General features: G+C 39.1%; 1 protein-coding gene and 1 long non-coding RNA gene across 4 annotated transcripts; both read right to left on the bottom strand.

Annotated features, from left to right (window-relative positions):
• Positions 1–5,651: 5,651 nt before the first annotated feature.
• Positions 5,652–13,331, bottom strand: LOC127520599 (uncharacterized). Its single transcript, XR_007932157.1, has 3 exons — positions 8,351–13,331; positions 8,049–8,138; positions 5,652–6,833 (listed from the first exon to the last, which is right to left on the bottom strand). It is a non-coding gene; the product is annotated as an uncharacterized LOC127520599 (long non-coding RNA).
• Positions 13,332–14,168: 837 nt separating this feature from the next.
• LOC127520593 (cortexin-3) lies at positions 14,169–23,932 on the bottom strand. Of its 3 annotated transcripts, none has more exons than XM_051908883.1 (4): positions 23,679–23,932; positions 14,727–17,893; positions 14,537–14,616; positions 14,169–14,434 (listed from the first exon to the last, which is right to left on the bottom strand). In XM_051908883.1, the coding sequence occupies exons 1-2, from the start codon at positions 23,713–23,715 to the stop codon at positions 17,565–17,567; spliced, it is 366 nt and encodes a 121-aa protein (XP_051764843.1). In that variant the 5' UTR covers positions 23,716–23,932; the 3' UTR covers positions 14,169–14,434; positions 14,537–14,616; positions 14,727–17,564. The 3 variants fall into 3 exon arrangements, with proteins under 3 accessions (XP_051764843.1, XP_051764842.1, XP_051764841.1); XM_051908882.1 differs by having other exon boundaries at positions 14,537–15,184; positions 15,365–17,893; XM_051908881.1 differs by having other exon boundaries at positions 14,537–17,893.
• Between the last annotated feature and the right edge of the window lie 724 nt (positions 23,933–24,656).

Below are 24,656 nucleotides of genomic sequence, written 5' to 3'. Positions count from 1 at the left end.
TCATAAAGCATATAAAGGTTTGACATTGTTGGCCAATGTTTCAACTATGTAACAAGATAAATACCTTTCTTTAGCATCTTAGTTTCAACACTAATATAATGTAATAAAATACAATACCTTACAAATATGTAAGGAATAAAAATAAAGATGATTAATTAACTTACCATGCTGTGGCAGACTGGAGTATCCTTGGTATTTGAGGTGTAGGTTGTCTTCTGAATCGGGATCAGACCCTGCTCATGCAAGTACGGCTGAATTTCACTGTTTGCCATTTTTCAACATAGGAAGTTTTCAAAATAATTCCACATATATTATGACGGGGACGTTGAAAATTATTTTAATATGCAAAACTGTTACCCAATCATAGCAGTGGGCGTTTACTTCTAAGTCTTGAATAAGACACTCCCATCAAAACAGTGTTCGAAAGAGAGTCAAAAACAGGTTAGAAAATAGCCTATTACTTCTAAATTAGTTTTTTTGATGTAAAAATCTTGCTAACATTATAAGTGGTCCTCAAAGAACTTTATACAGTTTTTTAAAAAATGCAGTTCACGACTCCTTTAAATTAAATGACATTATTAACATTAATGTTACCTTGGAGCAAAAGTAGGTGTTCGTAGTAATGTATACATGTTCATTGGGTATGCACTTCTCAAAATTTATTTTTATACATTTGTTTTGTTATTTTAAAAGACAGGTAACACACCTGTTTTATATGCTAACATACTACGCTTACCATTTCATGCAGTATATCTGTGTGTGAAAGAAATTAGGTTTGGCCAAGTACAGTTAATATTTCCTGTGAATATTTCTCCTCTCTACAACGTTATTCCTGTCTGCTCGTGAAAACAACTGTGTCTGTTGTAACTGATACTTGGGGTACATGGACATGTACAGGAATCCATGAAACTTCACAGACATACAGTGGGTACGGAAAGTATTCAGACCCCCTTAAATTTTTCACTCTTTGTTATATTGCAGCCATTTGCTAAAAACATTTAAGTTCGTTTTTTTTTTCCTCATTAATGTACACACAGCACCCCATATTGACAGAAAAACACAGAATTGTTGACATTTTTGCAGATTTATTAAAAAAGAAAAACTGAAATATCACATGGTCCTAAGTATTCAGACCCTTTGCTCAGTATTTAGTAGAAGCACCCTTTTGATCTAATACAGCCATGAGTCTTTTTGGGAAAGATGCAACAAGTTTTTCACACCTGGATTTGGGGATCCTCTGCCATTCCTCCTTGCAGATCCTCTTCAGTTCTGTCAGGTTGGATGGTAAACGTTGGTGGACAGCCATTTTTAGGTCTCTCCAGAGATGCTTAATTGGGTTTAAGTCAGGGCTCTGGCTGGGCCATTCAAGAACAGTTGTTGTGAAGCCACTCCTTCGTTATTTTAGCTGTGTGCTTAGGGTCATTGTCTTGTTGGAAGGTAAACCTTCGGCCCAGTCTGAGGTCCTGAGCACTCTGGAGAAGGTTTTCGTCCAGGATATCCCTGTACTTGGCCGCATTCATCTTTCCCTCGATTGCAACCAGTCGTCCTGTCCCTGCAGCTGAAAAACACCCCCACAGCATGATGCTGCCACCACCATGCTTCACTGTTGGGACTGTATTGGACAGGTGATGAGCAGTGCCTGGTTTTCTCCACACATACCGCTTAGAATTAAGGCCAAAAAGTTCTATCTTGGTCTCATCAGACCAGAGAATCTTATTTCTCACCATCTTGGAGTCCTACATGCGGGCTTTCATGTGTCTTGCACTGAGGAGAGGCTTCCGTTGGGCCACTCTGCCATAAAGCCCCGACTGGTGGAGGGCTGCAGTGATGGTTGACTTTCTACAACTTTCTCCAATCTCCTGACTGCACCTCTGGAGCTCAGCCACAGTGATCTTTGGGTTCTTCTTTACCTCTCTCACCAAGGCTCTTCTCCCCCGATAGCTCAGTTTGGCCGGACGGCCAGCTCTAGGAAGGGTTCTGGTCGTCCCAAACGTCTTCCATTTAAGGATTATGGAGGCCACTGTGCTCTTAGGAACCTTAAGTGCAGCATCTGAATACTTAGGACCATGTGATATTTCAGTTTTTCTTTTTTAATAAATCTGCAAAAATGTCAACAATTCTGTGTTTTTCTGTCAATATGGGGTGCTGTGTGTACATTAATGAGGGAAAAAAATGAACTTAAATGATTTTAGCAAATGGCTGCAATATAACAAAGAGTGAAAAATTTAAGGGGGTCTGAATACTTTCCGTACCCACTGTACATGACTGATTAAATCAGGTCAGGTGTGAATTATTGAGTCAGGTGTGAATTAAGGCATGTCATATGTTAAAGACCAACCGTTAAGGTGCTCCCTGTGTTCTCAGATGGAGGGAGGGGTGTGAGCCAGGGAAGTTTCACAAAACAGCCTCAACATAGTCTTAATATGTTTTAACTCAAATATAGCTAACTTTATCTTTTTTTTAATCATGTAGAGAACATCTATGTATGATTCATAATTTGAAGACATCCTCTCCCCAACTTCATTCTTCTTTCCATATTATTTCACAAAAAATAAGACTTGCTTTAATGGTGTAGGGAGAGAAGTGGTTTATCTTTACCAACATTGAATAATGCCCCCCAAAAAAGAGACTGTGTGTCATGACGTGTGTATTTATACTGTTTTTTTCTCAGATAATGTTTCCTCTTTTCCAAAGTATCCTACACACAAGAGGTCAACTGATCTTCAGATTTTATAAACAGTAACAGAAGTTCAGAAGGTTATTGCAATCTTTTAATTTCCATTTTTGTATTGTTTTACCTGTTCAATATCTTCTGTTACGAAACATATTTTATGTCTTTTATGTATCTTGCCAGATTTATAATGAGGAAGAAGTATTTGAGCTGAAACACTCAATCAAGGTTGTGGCAAAAAAAAGCCAAAAGGAAACAAACAGTAAGTTTAGAAATTGACATGCTTAGATTGCAGTGAGTATTTTCAGTGATTACATTACTGTTGTTTTGTAGTTGCTGGAGACAGGGTCAACTACACAGAAGGAGCACTGAGAAGAACAGAAATGGTGGATCTCAATGTAACATGAGGAAGATGTGGATTCACGCAGGAGCTACAGTGAGGACGAGGCGGCTGGGACAGATAATTTCATGTGTTATTTCCTGCCTTTGTTTGAAAGCTTTAATTCAAAGTAGATGCTGTTTTTTAAATGTTGCTTTCTATTGAAAATGTAAATTTAGTTTTTATGTTTTATATACTATTTACTATTTTTCCCTAATAAAGACAACCAATCTATTATTGGCTGAACAATATTTTTTCGATTTGCCCACCTGTTCTGCAACCAATCAAATCATTCACCTGCAAGGGTTTTGGGAGGGATATATTTTAAATGTAACCAATAAAGTCACTTTTCTGTAAGGGTTATGGGTGGGATAAATTTCAGGTTTACCAATGAAATGACTTTTGAGTAAAGTCTGGTCCAATAGCTGTCTGTTTATGGGGTGGGTTTAGCCTCAAAGCTACTAATCCAGTTTACCATGTGTGCTGGGCAACGTGGCCCAAAGGTGTGAATGTCCCCTTCTTTAAGGGGATTACTTGCCATGGCAACAAATGGCTGTTGTATGGAAGAATATGTCAGAAACATACTTCCGAATTGGTACATTTTTGGCAGTATACGGACCGTTGGAATTTCACAGATACTCCCGGATTTGTCTGAAAATCTGCAGTGTATACAGGAGTTTACGGCTTTGGATGTATAATCAGCATCACTGTCATCAAGGGGATGCTTCTCATTTCGTTAATTGTCCATCTCATCTGCCTTCCCACTATAGGAAAAAATGCAATGAGGATGAAAAACGCATGATTCCATTTCTGTTCCTCAAGACGTTTGCAGGAAATAAAAGCAGTCGATATTGAGAGACACTAAAACAGCTAAATACAGTGTGAACAGATTCTGATTAACAAACAAATGACTCATATTGAATCACACATATACAGCTTATATCTTACTGTATTTGTGAGACTTAGACTTAAATCAGTGTAGTTAGCGACTGATTGTTCATGTGACAATGTGTAGCTAAAGATACACATAAGTTTTGTCAGTAGTATTTTATAAATCTAAATTAATTAACAAGTTAGCATAAGTTTTTGTTTAATATTGTTATTTAATATGTAGGTATGGCCAGTTACTGGACTGCATTTATTCTGCCTATAAAAAGATGGTGAGAAGACCTTGCAGTCTTGAGCTCTATGTTGACATCAAAATGTTTTTTTTTTTTTTTTTTTTTTTTTACAATGTAGCTGCTTGCTGTTCTGTTTCCTCGTCTTAGTGTGCCAAAGCTTTTCAGACCTTCACTGCTGCAGCAAATAGAAGTTTAGCAAGGGAAGAAGGATGCACACTTTGACCTTAGGTGCTCAATGAAACACAACAGCAGTGGGCTGGAATTTACAAGGTCCCGTAGGGCTTATGGCCTGCTGTTAAAGTTAACATTCAAATGCAAATGCTGGCAGGGGTTTAAATATAATCAATAAAACTCTTGGACTGAAGTGATTAGGAAAAGGTTACTCTTGTTATGAACTGTTGCTCTGTACTGCAAGTCCAGACTGTGCCACAGAGCTGTGGAAAAGTCACACACATTAGATGCTTCACAAAGAACATTTGTTTTAAGATGGTTATTTGTATCTTTTGTATAATTTTAGATTTCCAAAAATCTCTTTTGCAAATTTTGTAAAAATCCATTTTGAAAGTCAGGAACACCTGTATCAGACTCACAGCACTGCACATTTATTTTATATGAACTTTCTTCTTGCAAGCTGATGATCTGTGTTAAATAAGTAAGTACACTGCATGAAAAATCACACAGGCTGCATCCAAAAGCTGAAAAATGCTGCCTCCTCATGCAGCATACGGATGTAGAAAGGTAATGATCATGTCACTGAGATACCTTCATCTGATCAATTTTTTTGAAGGCAGCATTAGAGCTATACTTCGCTGCCTTTGATATGCCACAATCCTGTGCATTTCATTCCGTGACAAAATAAAATGGCATCTGAAAGTTGTGGTTGGTGGTCAGTTTGTGTGCAAATGTACGTTTTAACTTAATTTCTTGTGAGAAATTAGTATTGTAGCAATTTAATATTTGCTTAGTTATCACCAAAGCTCATTCTATTTTGTTTGTAGATCATTACACTATTGGGCTGCCTCAAGTCTGTTCGAAATCAGTTTTGTGAGGTACCTTCGTGCACAAATGCTACCTGTGAAGTCACTGCCTGATAGGGCAGCAAGGCAACAAGTCAGTTGCCTAAACTTCCGGACACAGCCACACTGTCTGACTAAGCACTACATTTAGTAAATAACTTTGCAACTTACAAAGGGCACCTAGAATCGTCCTACCTCTCATGGCACCCCTGCTTCCACAAAAATGATATCCTTAATTACGAAGGCAAATACACGCATATGTTGTCTTGTGTGAGTTTGCTACCATAGATGCTACCTCAACTCCTACCTTTATTACAATAGTCTTAAACCAGGTGTCAAACTCAGCTCCTGGAGGACCACAGTCCTGCACCACTTTGTTCAAACCCTGCACCAATACACCTGCCACATTGTTTTCAAGTTATTCTGAGCAGCTTGATTAGCTAGTTCAGGTGTTAAATTATGGCTAAAACTAAACTCTACAGGACTGTAGATGCACAAACACAGATGCATTGCAGAACTCAGTTGCTGAGATGTTTGTTGAGGCAGAGTAGAACAGATGAGTAGTGGATCAAAGGCAGATAATGACAATAACAGTGGTGATAGCAAAGTGATGATAGCAATTGGCAGATGACACACAGAGACAGCAGTGAGTAAATCATAATTAAGGATAAAGAAGAAGTCAGAGGAACAATAACAAACACTTGTAATACCGGAATACATGGATGTAAGGGGAAACATTTTTATAATAAATCAAACCGATTACATTGGATCTTCAGTTTGTCCCAGACACCAGTGAATTCACACTATATATAGGCCAGGGGTTTCCAATCCTGCTCCTGGAGGGCCACTGTCCAGCAGAGTTTAGCTCCAACACCAATTAAACACACCTGAACCAGCTAATCAAGGTCTTACTAGGCATAGAATCTTCCAGGCAGGTGTGTTGAGGCAAGCTGGAGCTAAACTCTGCAGGACAGTGGCCCTCCAGGACCAAGTTTGGACACCCCTGATATAGGCTATGCCAGAGGAGAACTGGCCCCCTGACTGAGCCTGGTTTCTCCCAAGATTTTCTTTTTATTATTCATTTGTCACAGATGGAGTTTGGGTTCTTGCCGCTGTCACCTCTGGACAGTTGGGGAAACTTAATATTCAACAATATTATTGATTTAATTGCGCTGACACTATCATATGAGAACAAAAGCACTGGTAATTGAGCTAAATAAACACTATTGTCTTCAGAAGAGCCGCTTATTTTATAACGAAATAAAATTTACACAGTTATTGAACTGAACTTAATCCTTACTAAACACATTTGAGCTGAATACACTATTGTCTTTACAGCAAAATTTTAACTTTTCATATTTGATGAAATCTGCATTATTCATTTTGTTACTTTTCTGTGTATTATTGTGAAGCTGCTTTGTTAAGCTGACTTAATTTAACTCTATCATCAATGACAATATTTATACCCAGGAGGACACACTCATAACACGCTGTCTGGTTTTGTCAATACACAAGCATAGACTCCCTCAGTCTTCTGTTGAGATATTCCATTGGTTTCTCACACAATTGCCCCATCCTCTGATCCATCGTCTGTTCCAGCATTTTCAGCTCCATCGTCTCTACTTCTCTTCTCCTTCATTGTCTGCCTATCAAAACAAAGACTGTATTTATCCAAACTAAGTGTTTTCTCATGTGTTTGTGTACATCACATCAGCTATTTTCCTGCAATGTTTACTCCATTTACCTGTCAAGAAATCAAGCTGTTGCATTCATTATGACAGTTATCCCTAGTGAAAAACAAATATACTAAAATATATTTGAAATACATTTATTTTGTGCTAAATATACTATTGTCACGGTGTGTTGAGGCAGGCAAGCAGACGAACAGATCAATATCAATACACTCCAAGTTTAATGAATATAATAATATAATCCAGACAGGCAGGAATAACACAACCAAACATAACGGTGATCGGACAAAGACTGAGTGAACGGGAGGAACTTAAGTAGCAAACATAGATGAGGGTAATTAATAGGACACAGCTGATACAAATGAACTAATGATTAGGATCGTGAAAACAGAACAAAGGAACACATGATGAGTGTGACAAACTAAAAGTGCATAATAATGAAACAGAACATAACGGTGACAACTACAAATACATTTACGTGTTTATGTACCCTGCAATTGTATTTTTGGTATACTAAACTGGTATAATTAAAGTCTGCTAAATTGGAACAACTAATTTTGTAATTAATGTATTTTAATTGTACGGAAGTAGTGTTGAGGTCCAACTAAAGATATACTTAAGTATATTTGATTGTGCTGAAGTAGGACTATTGCAAGTATACTTTAGGTACACTTTAAATATCTCGCATTTAAAGACTGATATTATACAAAGGTCATACAATCCTTATTAATAGTGATATTAAAAACCTTTGAGGCATTATATTAAGAAATGTGCATTGTGCAATAAAGAAATACTACAAATAAACTTTAATTATAATTTTATATCAGTAAGTCTTAAGTGATATATAAATAAATATGTTAATAGATTTGAAGTATACTTAGTATGAGATAAATGTATTTTAAATGCTATACAGTCTTGTTCGATTTGTAGGTAAATGTCACCATTAAGGTCCACCACAGATTTCATACAAAAAATAAAGAAACCTTTGGAATCTCAAATATAAATCTATAATGCCTTGAATTGCTTTCCTGCCACCCTAGCAGTATTGTTAATCAGACGTTGCTCCTGATATGATTGTAAAGCACTTTGGGTGCAATAGTAGGCTACATAATAAAGAGCTATATAAATGCTTCATTCATTCATAGTCAGAGAAGTTTTAAAAAGCCTCACTTTTGTTGTTCAAAATTCCCATGGTCCATGAACCATGCATCCATCCATTCATTCTCTAAACCGCTTGTCCTTTATAGGGTCGTGGGGATGCTGTTTGGAATGAAAACAGTAATGGCATCCAAGTTGTTGTTTAATAAATGTGGATGTGCAAAATGTGCAAATAATATTGTAGTAATATAAGTAGTATGTTAATATGAACAAACAAAATATTACAGCATTGCTGTCTTTCCAATAATTTAAGGCAGTGTTTCTCATCTCTGGTCCTCGGAACCCACCTCCCAGAATGTTTTAGATGGCCATACCTCTAGTGGAGTGGGCCCTCACTCCTAGCGGCTGTAAAAGCCCGACTCGCTGCTTTCCGTGGGAATTCTCTCCACGGTGCCTTTTTTTATAGAAGAGACTGAACTTCGGCCCGTAGGTCATGAGAACTGTCATCTGAGACTGAGGAGTGAATCAGCCCCTGAAGCGTGGTGGTCTGCAAGCGATATTGGAGCGAGTAGCCTCATTCTATTATCCCCAATATCCAGCTCGACACTCCGGGGATGGCCTGTAGCGTTTGGCCGGGCAGAGGCGTGGCTTGACTTCAGGGTCCGCTTACAGTTGGGGCTGAATGGGCGCAGAGGTTGGCCTGGCCATTCACTGCTGAGTTGGCAGGGCCATTCTGGAGTGACTGGAGGCTGTGGACGAGATGGATCTTTTCAGCAGGAAGTGGCGCATAGCCTGTGATGACTTCTGTGTCGCCATATAGCGCACTGCAAAGCCATCCACTGTGGAGCAAAACAGGCACCACTAGGCTGGCCATGGCTTTCATGGCACACAGGGCCAAGTGGTGCTGCGCAGCTCCTTAAACAGCTGCCTAATAGATTTATCATTTATGCCACGCAGCAATTTTCACTTGCACATATCAGAGGATTATTACGAAGGCAGCTGAAGTTAATGGAGGAATTTGCAGCTTTACTCACATACTACAATTCCTGTTCATCAATAAGATGAGAACCAGACCCGTTATAAACCAAAATACACTCAAATTAATTACATCAATTGAAAAGTGTACTATCCAAGTAGTAATAAAGATGTTTGCCGTCATAATGATGACAGTAGCGCACACAAAAGTAGCAGCTGTTCTCACACTGCATGCATACTGCGTCTGAGCCCAACTGAACCGTGCTTTGGCCCACCTCTTCCAAGTGGCCAGGGACGGCTAAACGAACCATGCCCGGGCATGGTACGGAGCGATCACACTTGTCAAATGAACCGGGCTTTGAGGGTCAAATTTGCTCGGGCACGGTTCAGAGAGCCTAGTGTGAGTACACCCTAAGTGTCGCCTCAGCGGGCATGACATGAACCCAGGCATGAAACGCACTCAGTATGCTCGTCAGGCATGGGCAAAGAAGCCCTGCATGAGATGCATTCATGATGAAATTTGCTTTTAAATTTGCTCTTTTACGATATTCGCGCTGAAGGAGAAAGATTCTAATCTGATAGTGATCCAGTGTGACTGATATAGGCAGGCAACCTCGCCCCTTTTGGGGAGATGAAAGGCTATTTGTCTGTGGATTTGCACAGATGTGAACCAATCGGTTCAGGATTCTGAGAAAACAGGAGTTTTCCCCATAATGCAAGTGAACCGTATCGAAAGGGGAGGTAAGGTAAGGGGAGACAAGAGAGGCAGTCTGCTGTTGTGTTGTATCTCCCAGTGCAGAATGCAACCTCATAGGAAAAACATAACAGATGGGCTGACCACCTAGCGATTCGCATGCCAGCTCTCAGTGTGCCCTTGGATGTAAGAAGCGTTGTAAGGGCTTGGTGGTCAGTGCGCAGAACGAAATGCCAACCTCAGAGATACGTCCTCCATTTTTCAATACTTCACACACAAGTCAGTGCTTCCCTCTCCACAGTCGAGTACTTTCTTTTGGCTGGCGAAAGAGTTTGCGAGGCAAAGGCCACCATCAGTGTGTAGCTGAGAAAGAACTCCTCCCACACCGTAATCACAAGCGTCGCACTCTGACAACAGAAGTGATGTCTCGCACTCATTGAAGTATAAGCGCGAGACATCACTTCTGTCATCAGAACGCATTCAGACCTCAAGGCAGTTGGACATAGTGGTGTTTTAGAGGTGAAAAATGATATAAATACTGTTCGGTTTCTCTCACAAAACGATCATTTCATGTCTTAGGACATCAATGTGTCGTCACGAGCCGTTTTTGGGTGAACTATCCCTTTAAGCGAGTGTCATGGATGCCCTCTGTGTCTCCATAAACAATTAGGTCATCCGGGGAGGCTTGAACACCTGGCAATCCGTGCAATATAGTCATCATCATCTTCTGGAAAGCAGGCGCAGCCGAAGGCAGTCCATATGGGACAAGTTTATAATGGAACAACCTGTCCTGGGTAATAAATGCTGTTAAATCTCGACTTTCAAGGTGCAATAGAACCTGATGATTTGCTGAGGCCAGGTCTATGGTCGAGAACACTGTCGCCCCTTGCAGTTCTGCCAACATTCCTCTATATGGGGCAAGGGGTCTATCTACAACTATAGCCTTATTAGGCTCCCTTAAATCAAAGCACATGCAAATTTCACCTCCTTTTTTGTGTCACTACAATTGGGAAGACCCATGGAGAAGCATCAACTTATTCAATTATGTCATGCTCCAACAGGTTTTTCAGTTCCTCAGAAACTGCTTGTCTAACTGCCAATGGCAGTCTTCTCAATTTTTGCTGAACCAGAACAACCTTCTTTCACTTTTCTTTCAACCTTCTTTCACAATTAACTCCACTGGCTAACAATGTCCATCATTTGTTTTAATTTGCACTGAACAGAGAATTTTGTCTGTCATAGTCTTAGGATCATTCATGTATAATACAGTGAGCTCTGGTATAACAATCTCACACACCTGTTTCTGTGATGAGCGGCAAACTTTGGCAAAGTGCTCAATTTTTCCACAGGAATTGCATACTGCTTTGATCGCTGGAGGTGGTTTGTTAGCCAGATGGTTGTTGGATCTGCAATGATAACATGAATGCCATTGGTGACTGGGCGATCTGATGAACAGGAAGGTGATGTCTTTCTGGCTTGCTTAGTTGGGGACACTTGATATTCAACAATGTTTTGACCTGCCTGCATTGACACCATTGTATGCCAACAGAACTGAGCTGGACGATGACATCACTGTTTTCTCCAGTGCTGATATATAGATAAATGAACTAATTATTGATTTTTACAACCAAATGAATCAATACTGATTTTACTTAAGCTGGACAATGACGGCATTTTCTTTAAGAGCTGCTGTGCAGCCAAAATTATTTACCAGTTATCACTGTAAAGCTGCTTTGACACAATTTGTATTGTAAAAAGCACTATATAAATAAAGGTGACTTGACTTGACTTCCCATTGTCCCATTGCTTTGCATTCCGGTGACTCTGTATGGCCTGTACTTGTGAAGTATCTGAAAGAATCTCTGAGTTCTTCAATGCAGTCTCCATTTGAACTGCTATCGAGACAGCTTTATTCAGAGTGAGGTCAGGTTCAAGCAAAAGTCTGTCCCGAATGCATGAATTAGCTGCTCGCTCCGCGAGCTGATCAGGTAGCATTTGTTTTTCCATGTCTCCATGCAGCCGAAAGCTCCCGTAAAGCAGCCAGGAACTGATTAACAGTTTCATCAGTCCGCTGTGCCCTTTGCCTAAATTTGTGTCTCTCGGCAACAACATTAACTGCAGGAATGATCTTTTCAGTGCAGCGACAGCCATAGTATAAGTATTGCCTGTGTCTGGTAAGGTATAAAACAGTCTTTGTCCTTCTGTACCCAAAGCATGTAGAAGAACAGCCCGCTTTCTTTCCTCCGGCCGTGCATCATGAGTAGCATCGATTGCAAGAGGGTAATTTTCAAACATTTTGTGCCAGACAGTAAAAGTAAGTGAAGGCTCACCAGGGCATGGCAGGAATGGAGCCGGTAAAGGAACTGTAATCGACATCCTCGTCGCCAAATGTGATGTTTGTACAAACCCGATTCCAAAAAAGTTGGGACACTGTACAAATTGTGAATAAAAAAGGAATGCAATAATTTACAAATCTCATAAACTTATATTTTACTCACAATAGAATATAGATAACATCAAATGTTGAAAGTGAGACATTTTGAAATGTCAAATATTGGCTCATTTTGGATTTCATGAGAGCTACACATAAATATACACAAAATATACACAAAAATAGTGGAGCAATATCAGAAAGGAGTTTCTCAGAGAAAAACTGCAAAGAGTTTGAAGTTATCATCATCTACAGTGCATAATATCATCCAAAGATTCAGAGAATCTGGAACAATCTCTGTGCGTAAGGATCAAGGCCGGAAAACCATACTGGATGCCCGTGATCTTCGGGCCCTTAGACGGCACTGCATCACATACAGGAATGCTACTGTAATGGAAATCACAACATGGGCTCAGGAATACTTCCAGAAAACATTGTCGGTGAACACAATCCACCGTGCCATTCGCCGTTGCCGGCTAAAACTCTATAGGTCAAAAAAGAAGCCATATCTAAACATGATCCAGAAGCGTAGGCGTTTTCTCTGGGCCAAGGCTCATTTAAAATGGACTGTGGCAAAGTGGAAAACTGTTCTGTGGTCAGACAAATCAAAATTTAAAGTTCTTTTTGGAAAACTGGGACGCCATGTCATCCGGACTAAAGAGGACAAGGACAACCCAAGTTGTTATCAGCGCTCAGTTCAGAAGCCTGCATCTTCGGGTTGCATGAGTGTGTGTGGCATGGGCAGCTTACACATCTGGAAAGGCACCATCAATGCTGAAAGGTATATCCAAGTTCTAGAACAACATATGCTCCCATCCAGATGTTGTCTCTTTCAGGGAAGACCTTGCATTTTCCAACATGACAATGCCAGACCACATACTGCATCAATTACAACATCATGGCTGCGTAGAAGAAGGATCCGGGTACTGAAATGGCCAGTCTGCAGTCCAGATCTTTCATCATAAAGAGGAAGATGCGACAAAGAAGACCTAAGACAGTTGAGCAACTAGAAGCCTGTATTAGACAAGAATGGGACAACATTCCTATTCCTAAACTTGAGCAACTTGTCTCCTCAGTCCCCAGACGTTTGCAGACTGTTATAAAAAGAAGAGGGGATGCCACACAGTGGTAAACATGGCCTTGTCCCAACTTTTTTGAGATGTGTTGATGCCATGAAATTTAAAATCAACTTATTTTTCCCTTAAAATAATAATTGAATAATACATGAAATTTGAAACTTCCACATCATTGCATTCCTGTTTTATTCACAATTTGTACAGTGTCCCAACTTTTTTGGAATCAGGTTTGTATGTTTTGTAATAAAATAAAGAAGCAAGCCAGACACAAGTGTGCATTTTCTCCCTTTACTTTACTACTTCTCTTTTTTCCTTTCCTCCACCGCCATCTAGTGACTACACAATATCTCTGCAGGCACAACACATTGTTTATGTAATAATATGTTTTTGCTTCTCATCTTTGTTTTTCTTCAGTTTTTGCCATTATTGACACAAAAACATAATATGCTCTCATTGTGGTCAACATGTGAACGTGAAATCTGGTTGCCTGGAACTCGCCGAGGTCTGAAGTGGAACATTAAATTTGGGATATTCCAACATCCAACCTTGTCTGGAGTACAGCATGAGCATCAATGCTCCCTGGTTTTCACTGTGCATTGTGGGACTTTTTAGAGAGCAAAAGTTCACTGCACTGGAAGGATTTTTCTATTGAGACAGCCCTTAAAATGATTGACTCCCTGATCAGTGCCCTGACTAGTGAACTAGGTAGCTGATTGAGATGCACCCATAGCCCATACTCGCTGCCTCTGGGTGCTTCTAATTTCTTATTTGTACATCCTCGTTTCCTTTCCTTGCTTCCTTTCCTCACGCCTCAGCTCCACCCTCGCAGGATGTGAGGAAAGAAAATGAGGACGGAGGAATCGAAGGAAAAGTTTTTTGTATATTGGAATGTTCTTGATTCCTCAAGCATCACTTCAAAGCATCATCAGCTGCCATGAGGGATCTGCCCTTATGTTGTTAAAGGTTGGTTATTTAAAAAATTAATAATATTAATAAAGCAAAATGCCCTGTTGAAATATGTGAGATGTAAAGTTTATTTAAACTGCAAAAGTAAAGCATACATTTAAATTACTGTGACAGAAGTGAAGGAGGTTGAGGAGAATTTATACGTGCATCGGGTTTTTCGATGAGAAAGACTTCCGCAAAGGATACACCTGTGTATCCTCGCTCATAGCTCCTCAGGAAGCTTCTTTACTCCTCATTCCTCACCTCCTCGGGGTGCAATTAGAGAATTGAGATGTCCTTCAAGATGGCTTAGTTCGATTGGTTTCCGGGTCACAGGCTGGATCATGTAGGAGCAAGGAAACGAGGAAGCATCAATTTGAGTATTGAGAAGCCAGGGATTGTATTATTATAGGGAAATGAGAGGGTCTGTATCTCTTACCATTGGAGAAAGTGTAACGGCTAACTTAATCACGTGCAGCACCTCTCAGCCTATCCTGTAATGGCCTCTGGTCTCCTTCCCTGCATACCGCCACAGCCGGAGCGTTAGCATTAGCCGTTACGCTTTTTTGGCTAAAGGTTACAGCAGAGATTGTATATTATAGGGAGATGAGAGGGTCTGTATCTCTTACCATTGGAGATAGCGTAACGGCTAACTTAATCACGTGCGGCACCTCTCAGCCTATCGTGTAATGGCAGTGACATCAGTCGCAACATTCCCTGGTCTGTCTTCTCTTAAAAAAATTCAATTTTTATCAAGCTAAAATCTATATATAGTTCCCAACGAAAGTATTGTTTAGTGTAAAACATGCTGAAGATTAGCAAACAGGCTGTCGATTAATTAAATGATTAGCTATTTCCCCACAAAAGCTGTTTAATCAGCATAGTGAAGCCTCTCATCCATTGACATCCATTAAAAAAACAGCCTCTGGTCTCCTTCCCTGCGTACTGCCAGAGGCGGAGCGTTAGTATTAGCCGTTACGCTTTTTTGGCTAAAGGTTGTAGGCTTGCCTTCCAGTGGCTTTGGAGAAGCACCCCTCGTCTGTGATGTCTGTGTTGCCCTGGAGGGCTGCTGCTGCCCTCTTGTGGTCTGTAGACACCAGACACAAGCTCAATATAGACAGAACCATTTCTTGAAACCATTGGCATCTAATTACAAACAAACAAATATCGATAAAAATGAGAGCATTTGTAGCTTCATTCCATGAGAAACATCTCACATGTGCATACTTTTCCATCTCTACAATAATAATGTGAGAAATAAACTTACACTCAGTCAGATCTCACTGCTGTTACCTGTAGAAATAAAATAGTTCTTCATAATCTTGAGAAAAGAAGTAACATTTCAAGCAAAATTCTCCCATTGATTAGGGAGAATGTTTAGACCTGAGAGATACCACAAGACTTGAAATATGTGTGTCAAAATGTGCAGTGTTGAGGGGCTCCAGGAACAGTGTTGTGAACCACTGATTAAGAGGAATCACAAGATGGATTTAACGATCTATCTCAGCATCAACATCTGAACCATAAACATAGCATTGTGACCCTTGCATCACTGCTTGCTCGGATGAATACTGTTGTCCTGGATCTCCCCACAACCCCCTTAAATATCAGTCTGGCTTAAAGATATTCCCCCAGTTTCACAGACAAGGCTAGTCCTAGACTAAAATGCATGTTTGAGCTGTTTTAACTGAAAGCAACTTGTACTGACGTCTTAAAATAAATATCTTAAAATATGTCAGAGCCATTGTTTTGTCTCAAGATGCACACCTGTAATGTTTTTTTTTTTTCTTCTAGTGAACATTTATAAAAGCTACTTAAATGTCCTAATTGAACTAAGGCCTAATTCTGGCTTAGGCTAAGCCCTGTACGTGAAACCGGGCCTTAATCTTTTTTTAAGCTTGAAAAAATTATAATGCGTGTGTACAAGTGTCCCAGGGGGAGTCATCACTATTAATGTGACTCAAAGATTATAATATGACTGATGAACAAATATATATATATTTTTTGAATCATCTTGGTAATGGTGTACAAACACACTGATGACATTGAAGAAGGAAATTACATTTATACTGCTTTGGAAACATTTTATCATTCATCTCTCTGAAACATAAATGGTTGTAACACCATTAAAACAAAGCATTCTAATTCTGAATCATTTTATGTTTGAATATACTGGTGTTTTTACATATATTACTCCTCTTACTGTACAGACATTTATTTCTTACAACAGTATGAAGGTCTAAATACAAATTCTCATCGAGTTGAGTTGAGGCTCCACATACTGTACTGTTCAAGACATTAAAGTCACACACAGAGCAGTTTAGTGCTTCGTATCATCTAAAGAGCAGCAGGGGAACATTGAAAACCGCCTGTTCACTCTAACCCCAATACTTCAATCTTTCAAAAACAAATGAGCAGCTTTTGTTTTGAATGATTAAATTTTAAGATTTAAATTGTTAAATCTTTATCACGACACATATGATAAAATGTCCTTTACTAAGTGCTCTAAAGTTTGTCGGCTCTTTCACAGTGACAGCAGGTACAATGAATTAGTGCAACAAAAACCATCACAATCATCAATGAGATGAACTATGATAGACAGGGCAGAGGAGCATTCGCATCATAGCCCCGATTAACACTATCATCATGATCAGTGTGATTATCACAATGATCATCAGCTCTTAGAACATGGATTTTCAAGATTTTCAAGGCAGCTTCGCATGTTAAGGCTTGCGAAACTACAGCCTATAAATATACAGATATAGACATGATCTAAGATCAGAGTATTTGTTGTGCTAAGGCTGACAAATCCTGCGATTCCTACCATGAATGAGATTTCAAATGTACAGAACCTGTGAAGAGACCTACATATTGCACATACAATGAATCAACAGCTCATCTAATAGCCTATTCTATCTTCGTATTAATATCTCCTAAAGATTTCTAATAAGGCTCAGGATGTGACCAGAAGCACTGCAGTAATTGCCAGTAATGAAACATGTAAACTCTGACAGTGGCCGATTACAGTGCATGTTTTTTAAGGCTATTTTGACAAAAGCGTCATAAGTGTTTATGAAGTGCTTATAAACGGTCTTAGAAAGAGCTTCTCTTCTAGAGATTTGTACTTGGCAGTTAGAACAGCACAGATATGAGAAAATGAGGGTTTGATTTTTGGGAGGATATAAAAGAGGGCTACCCTGTGTCCCAGCACTAATAAAGAGCTCAACATCCATTCAGTCTGTAATAAAGCGCTGCACACTAAATTTCTGAAACAACATCTTGTATATGTGGATGGCAGTGAGCACAGTGTGTGTGTGTGTTAATCATCTTTACAAGCTTGTGGTGGAGCTGCTCATATGCAGAATTACTATATTCATGTGTTTGTGTATGACTTTAGGATGTTCAGAGCTCGATTGAAAAGATTGTTTGCCTTCATCACCACATGAGTGTGTGCGTGTATGTGTCTTCTAAGCCAGTGTGTAATCAAACTGGCCCTTCTCGAGGCCGTCCAGACCATCTGCCCATGTGGAGGTGGGCATGCTGCGGTACGGGTCCAGCAGGATGCGGAAGCAGCGCACGATCAGCATGCAAAGGAAGACAAAGAGGAAGATGACGAAGGCAAAGGTGGTCTTCTGCTCCAGGGTCATGCCGGCGCCCGCCACAGGACCCCCCGTCTGGAGGGAGGAGGTGAACGGCTCGGCCTCCATCAGCCAGGAGATCTGCAGCGGCTCGTCCCACAGCAGACGCTCGCGCATCCTCATACGCAGGGGCCCCACATCCTCCACATGGACCTCATCTACACACACACACACATAGACTGAATGAACAAATCTATAAAGTGTTTTCTTTCCACTACAGCTTTACCTTTAAACTTTCCTACATGGTACATAAAACAATATAGCCTCAAGTAACTATTAAGTCCAAGCAGATTGAAAAAAGTGACCTAAAGTGGATATAGCTCCTCACAGTCTTGAGTAATTTCTAAAGTTATTGTGCAATTTTAACAAGTTAGCTGATTAAATTTGGCATGTATCCTCAGACTGGCCTGTTATCCACATTTTCACAGGATTATGAAGATTTTACACTGCACTCACAAATAATGGGTCAATTAGCCATTATGGGCCACATCTGAATAATGCGTTTGCTCTGCCAAACAATTCGACAAATCAAAATGCTTTAATAACTCTAAATCCCACATTTCACGTGGATTAGATGAACAGCCTAGGCGAACAGTAAAAACCTGTTTTTTCTAAAAAAAATAAAAAAAATAAATTGAGATGCACTCTACATAGTACAAAGTAAACTATCATCACTGAATGGCGTAATAGTATTGGTTTTATAGACAATCTGACTTTTGTGTGTGTGTGTGAGTGTGGTGTGGGGTGGGGTGGGGAAATACCTGACCTGAATATAAACAACCACGTCCCAAATGGTAGAATTTTTCTGAAGGCAAGCAGAGACAATGTTTTTCCACATCGAAGAACTGGAAAACTTTTTATTCTAATCCTGTTCTAGTAGCTCTCCCTTCACTAACATGCACCAGTTGGCAGGCAGTGGTGTAAAGTATTTGAGTAAATGTAATTTGTTACTGTATCTTTTAGCTACTTTGTGGTTTTACTGAGTATCAAAAATATTAGCAACTTTTACTCTCTACTTGACTACGTTTTGTAGTTTCATGTCTATCCTTGTTCAACTGGTCAAGGTTGATATGGGATTTAGAAAGTAATTGGTAATAAGTAATGCAATACTTTTTAGAGAGTGTAATTAGTACAGTAATCTAATTACACTGTTGAAGATATAATTAGTAGCTAGTAATTATTACTCTTTTGGAGGAACTTACACAACACTGATGGCTGTAATCCTTAAGGAGCTCCAGATAACCAGATGTTGTTGCAGATATTGGTAACCAGACAGTTGACGGCACTCATTGACTTCCACTGTATTTTTTTCCTACTATGGAAGTCAATGGGTGCCATCAACTGTCTGATTACCAACATTCATTAAAATATCTTCTTTAGTGTTCAACAGAAGAAAGAAACTAATACAGGTTTGGAACAACTTGAGGGTGAGTAAGTAATGACAAAATTTCCATTTTTGGGCGAACTATCCCTTTAATTGTAATGACAAATTAGCACAATGTATGGGTCTCATAATGATGACTGATGGTTTGGGAAAACATTGTTCTGATTTATCTAAAACTTCAACTTACAAAAAGTGTGACCCCTAAATGAAGAGGCCCAGAGGGTTAAATGATATTTTTGACAGATGATGACACTCAAAATTTAATAAAATGGTGCTCAAATAACAAAGCTCTATGTACAGGGTGCCGCAACACAGCCCAAAAAGACTTTGAGTAAGTATTTTTTGATTCTGTTGCGCTTACGATTTTGTACAAACCAAACTAATTTAGTTACATTTAATATTAAGACATTCTTTAATATGCTTTTCTATCTGCACATTAGACAATTTGTCATTGAGCATGGGATGGAGGGAAAGGTGAATCCTATCTGTTTGTATGGCTTCTCTTCTTTGTGAGGACATTCATCGATATAATGCAATCCCCAGCCCTTTGCCCTAGCCATAACCATCACAACTAAGTGCATTACACTAACCTAAAAGAAAACAGCCCATTCAAGTCATAAAATCAGAATTAACTTGTTTTTTTATTGAAAATTGCAGTGTTTATTATTAATGGTTTATCCATTCACATATTTTTTTTTTTTTTTTTTTAATTCATGTGGCTCGTAATCTTGAATCAAAATAACTTCCCCTCCCTCTTGCAGCGACATCTCTTCTCTTCTCTGATGACATGTTTACAAATGAAAACAGGAAAAAAAAATTTATAGAATGTATTTTATCACTCAGGTTCTTTTTTTTCCCTATTATTACATAACTGAAGACTTTATACTGTTGTTGGATGGATCAAATTAAAATAGCATGCTTTTTGATGCATCTGATGGAGTTGACACAAATTAAGTTATGAAGTGAATAATTGTCAATTTTTAGGGAAATTTTTTTTTTTTCAAAAAAACCTGTTCCCTTACATGGTTCATTAACTGAGGAAGAAAGCTTTTTTCTTAAGTTGAATGTGGAAGGCGATCTGGCGGAAGCCAGATATTTTACTTTATAAAGTGTTAAATATGGATATTTTTCTTACACAAACGCATTGCTTCACTTCAGAAGGCCCTTATTAACCCCCTGGAGTACGTTTATGATGGATGGATGCACTTTTTTGAGTTTCAAACAGGTGGTTTCTGTGCACTGCCATTATAAATCTTAGGAGCATTGGGGTGATTATTAATATAACTCCGATTGTATTTGTCTGAAAGAAGAAAGTCATATACACCTAGGATGGCTTGAGGGTTAGTAAATCATGGGGTAGTTTTCATTTTAAAGTGAACTAATCCTTTAAGTTGGATGTGGGTCCCATCAATGCTGCCAGCTACATGACGGAAATCTGGGGAGACACCTCTCAAGATGTCATCAGTTACTCGAATAATATCATGTATGGTAGTGTGGAAGATGTCAAAAGGCCTCTGACATGGTAAGATTTCAAGTCAAGTCACCTTTATTTATAAAGCACTTTATACATTACAGATTGTTCCAATGCAGCTTTCCAGTGATAATCAGGAAAAGCACTTGCAATATACAAATAACACCTCAACCTCTAGTGAATTGCCACATCCTTGATTCCATTTCCACAGCCTCCAAAGTCAATGTGTCGATGCATTGCACGGTTTAGGTTGCAGTGAATTACACTGTTGTTAGTTGAATTTAGTTTTGCACCATTGCTACTTGATACTGTTTAAAGGTTCTTTTGAAGCACTTTTAGAGAAACTACGGTGGCCGACACAAAGACAAAGATGCCACTGTCTGAGAGAGCAGATAGCCAGGCAAGCAATGAGGTTTCTTCTTACTTCTAACAAAGAACGGTCTCTGCCTCCAATAAACCAGATGACGACTACTACTACTACTACTACTACTACTACTACTACTACTACTTCTCCGTGCGTATTCAACGTAATGAAGAAACACGCTCTGTAGAGCAGTTTGTCCATTTAGGGTTACTGTAGAAACATGCCGGTGCAAAATGACAACTTGACATGGAGGAGGGACCCGTGGTGTATGTAGATAGAAATGGCTCATTCTAAGGTAGTTAATACATAACCGTTCATTATGTAAGGTCTTTATACACCACTCAAAACATAGTTTTATATTGCATTTCTGTCAATAGATCCTCCAAAATTTTACACATTGCACTTTTAAGATGTTCCATGTAGGGTGACCACCTGATTATTGCTCCGTTGCAGGATAGTAGATGTGATTTTGCGGGACAATGCGAGACGTGTGAGTGAAAAAAACTTTTACTACTATTATATATGCAAATATTGATTTATATTAGTTGGAAAGCCTACTGCCATCATGTTGGATGATAACATGTTTTAAATCACCAATAAGCTTTGTTAATTGTGACCGGCTCTGTGACTGGCACTCAATTTGCCCAGGTCCGAGTGATACAATGTAATTTACTTTATGGTACCTATTCAGTCTGCTAAATATAATGAACGGAGTAACAGGCTTCTAGCTAAAAAAAAAATCACATTTTATACTAAAATAAATTTCTTTAAGTAGAAACTAGTTTATTTTCCATTATTAGAATATGCAAACAGTAGAAGCATTTTACTGGATTCAGTGCATCCTGAACTTGTATTTTTTGATGGATCTGGCTGGTTGGGTCAGGTTATTCTTATCAAGTAAGTGTCTAGAAGAAGTCATGGCTGGTGTAGCTCCATTTACTGACTTCTGACGAAGGCCACACTGATGTGGCTGTGCAAATGTATTTTTAAATGCCAGTTGCGTTTTTTTATTACAGTATTGTAATTTCAGAGAAGAAAAAAAATAATACAGATATAACTGAAATGAGGTTAGGCAGGAAGCAGGACAAAGCTCCCATTTTTGGGACAGGTCACCCTAGTTCCATGTGTCTGAATTATAGGGTTAATTTTGAGCAAAAATTAACAAAAGGGTGAAACTTAAGTTTTTTTTTTAAATGGTATAATATGATCTGCATGTCTTCTCATATCTCACTCCCTGTCTCTCTCTTTCAAAATAAAATCCAAAAAGCAATTTTTTTGTGCTTTTTGTTGATGTTGGATGGATGGGGATAGAGCAGTTTAAAAACACTTGATTGAAAATACATTTTAGGGGCTTTAAAAGTCCCGGGTGTGATCAACAGAACCCCTAAAAGAGGCTTAGCCCCCATCCATGAATCTCTAGTGACATCCCTGTCTGGGACTCACACTCAACATTCTTCAACATTAACATTGACATAACGGTTCTCCTTCCTCACCAACAAATCCAGGCTTGTTGTCCATTAAAATGCCTCCTACACCTTTTTGGAGAGAATTTAAGCTCAAAGTCAGACCATTGTTCTCTCCCTCATTTTCCATGTACAGCAAGCTAAATATGTTTTACCTTTATCTTGATATCTACTCTCCCCCAATTTCTAGGATAGGGAGAGGAGCTGAACCTGTCAATCGTATGGCAAATATCCTATTTTACTTTAAATAACGCAGGTCAGGAGATGAATTGGCATTGTCTGTGGTCAAATGTATAAACCATTGAATCTAGTCAAATAATCTTTCACAACCCTCATTTCAGACCTCTGGAACACAAAAATCCAGCTGCTGATTTCGAATAAATGTTCACAAAATGAATAGTCACTATATTAATAAAATATTTAGCACGAGAAATATGGAATATGTGATACTTAATGGATATTTAATTAAGGAGTTCAAGTTTCCTTAAAAAGTGGTGAATGAATGCAGATCTTACTGCAGTAGGGAAAGCGGAGTGAGAGAGGGAGAGATGTACTGTAATTCACTTCAGTACTGAGTAACACACAAGTCACTCACTGCGTCTCAGCAGAGAACAGTTGTTCACTGAAAAAAAAAACAGTTGTCATCTGTCCAGATTAATGATGTTTGCGTAGAGATATTGACTTTAACTGCAGTTTACATAAAAACAGGATAATCTGAAAGTGATCAACATAATAATGTGATCAACAGAAGCATACTGAACACACACACACATTCAATGTTATTGTGAAAGCTGCAGCATGAAGAGTCATAATGATGCTTAGACTCACAAATAAAAGGAAATCAAATGACCTGATCAAACATCCATTAATCTTAATTCTTCTCATATATATTTCACCTATATTTAGGTGAAATCCATATTTTCATTGCAAGGGCATATCAGGTGAATAGACCTGCGAGACCATATGCGAGAGACATGAACTTAAATGTGTGCGTGAGCCGACACCCTTTTTACTGCAGTCAGATGGTGTGAACATGAACTACTGTGATTTTCTACAGTTCACACAGTGTCGTTTCCACCGACAGCGGGTTTTTAAGGAAATATGAGCGTTATTGACCTGCAAGAATCACTGAATTAGCGCCGAATGTCAATGCAGTATCTGCTTGTGTCATGATCGATCAACAAGTGAAATGAAAAGAGTCGACACAAACAGCAATCGACTGACATGGAATGTGAATGATATTTGATGGTTTGACTCGCACCTTTGTCTCCCTGTGAGAATGTGGGATCCATTTCCATAGTTACAGTCAAATCCAGCGGAATTTGCCCATTCTAGCGTCAGATCCACACCAGTCCACAAACGGCGGACAGCGACCCAACACCGAAGGATTCACCTTTGGTAGTTTAAAATAAAGAGAGAAATAATACTGCTTCCGCTTTATTGTAGAAGCGTGAACGCGACGCTACTGCGCACACGGTCGCTTCTCGCGCCTCAGCTGTGTGTGTGTGTGTGCGCGTGAGTTGACGTAGTGTTGATTCCGAATTGGTTCATTTGAATGAATCATTTGGATTGAATCGGCCTGAACCGAACTTTTAAATCTCTTATTTAAGGGAGCAGATGTCACCAAACCCACTATTTGTTTATTTTAATATACTTATTTCTCTCTCTCTCTCTCTCAAATTGAAATTTTCAATTCAAAATTGCTTTATTGGCATGACTGTAAATAATACAATATTTCCAAAGCTTGGAATACATACATATAATAATAATAAAAATATAAAAAGAATAAATATTATAACATAACTTAGCCTAAACTTAAAAGAACAGTGTAACAAATGAGAACATGTCTGAACATTTGATAACACAGTGTTTTAACATATATACATACACATAATGAGGGTCACTGTTGTGGACAGTAGGGAAACATACTGAGGTCAGACACAGCACACACATTACATACATTCACCTGCTGTCTCTCAGGCTGTGGCACATCCACACGTATCTCGCAACCAGTGCTGCTGTCTGTCCCTCTCCTATATCTTTAATATAATCCCCTAGCATCCTCTAATATTATCTTTATTTGTTCTATTTCAGTCATGGCTGTAAAGTTCTTTATTGAGTTTTTTAATTTGTTTAAGTAGAGGTCTCTGATTGAACTGTATTTGTGACAGTGAAGAAGGAAGTGCATCTCTGTCTCGATCTCTCCTGTCCTACAGTGAACACACACCCTTTGCCCTCT

This window comes from Ctenopharyngodon idella, chromosome 10 (assembly GCF_019924925.1).
Source record: "Ctenopharyngodon idella isolate HZGC_01 chromosome 10, HZGC01, whole genome shotgun sequence".
Classification (NCBI taxonomy): Eukaryota; Metazoa; Chordata; class Actinopteri; order Cypriniformes; family Xenocyprididae; genus Ctenopharyngodon; species Ctenopharyngodon idella.
Note: the sequence above shows the minus strand (reverse complement) of the source record. Positions and strands in the feature narration are given on the sequence as shown.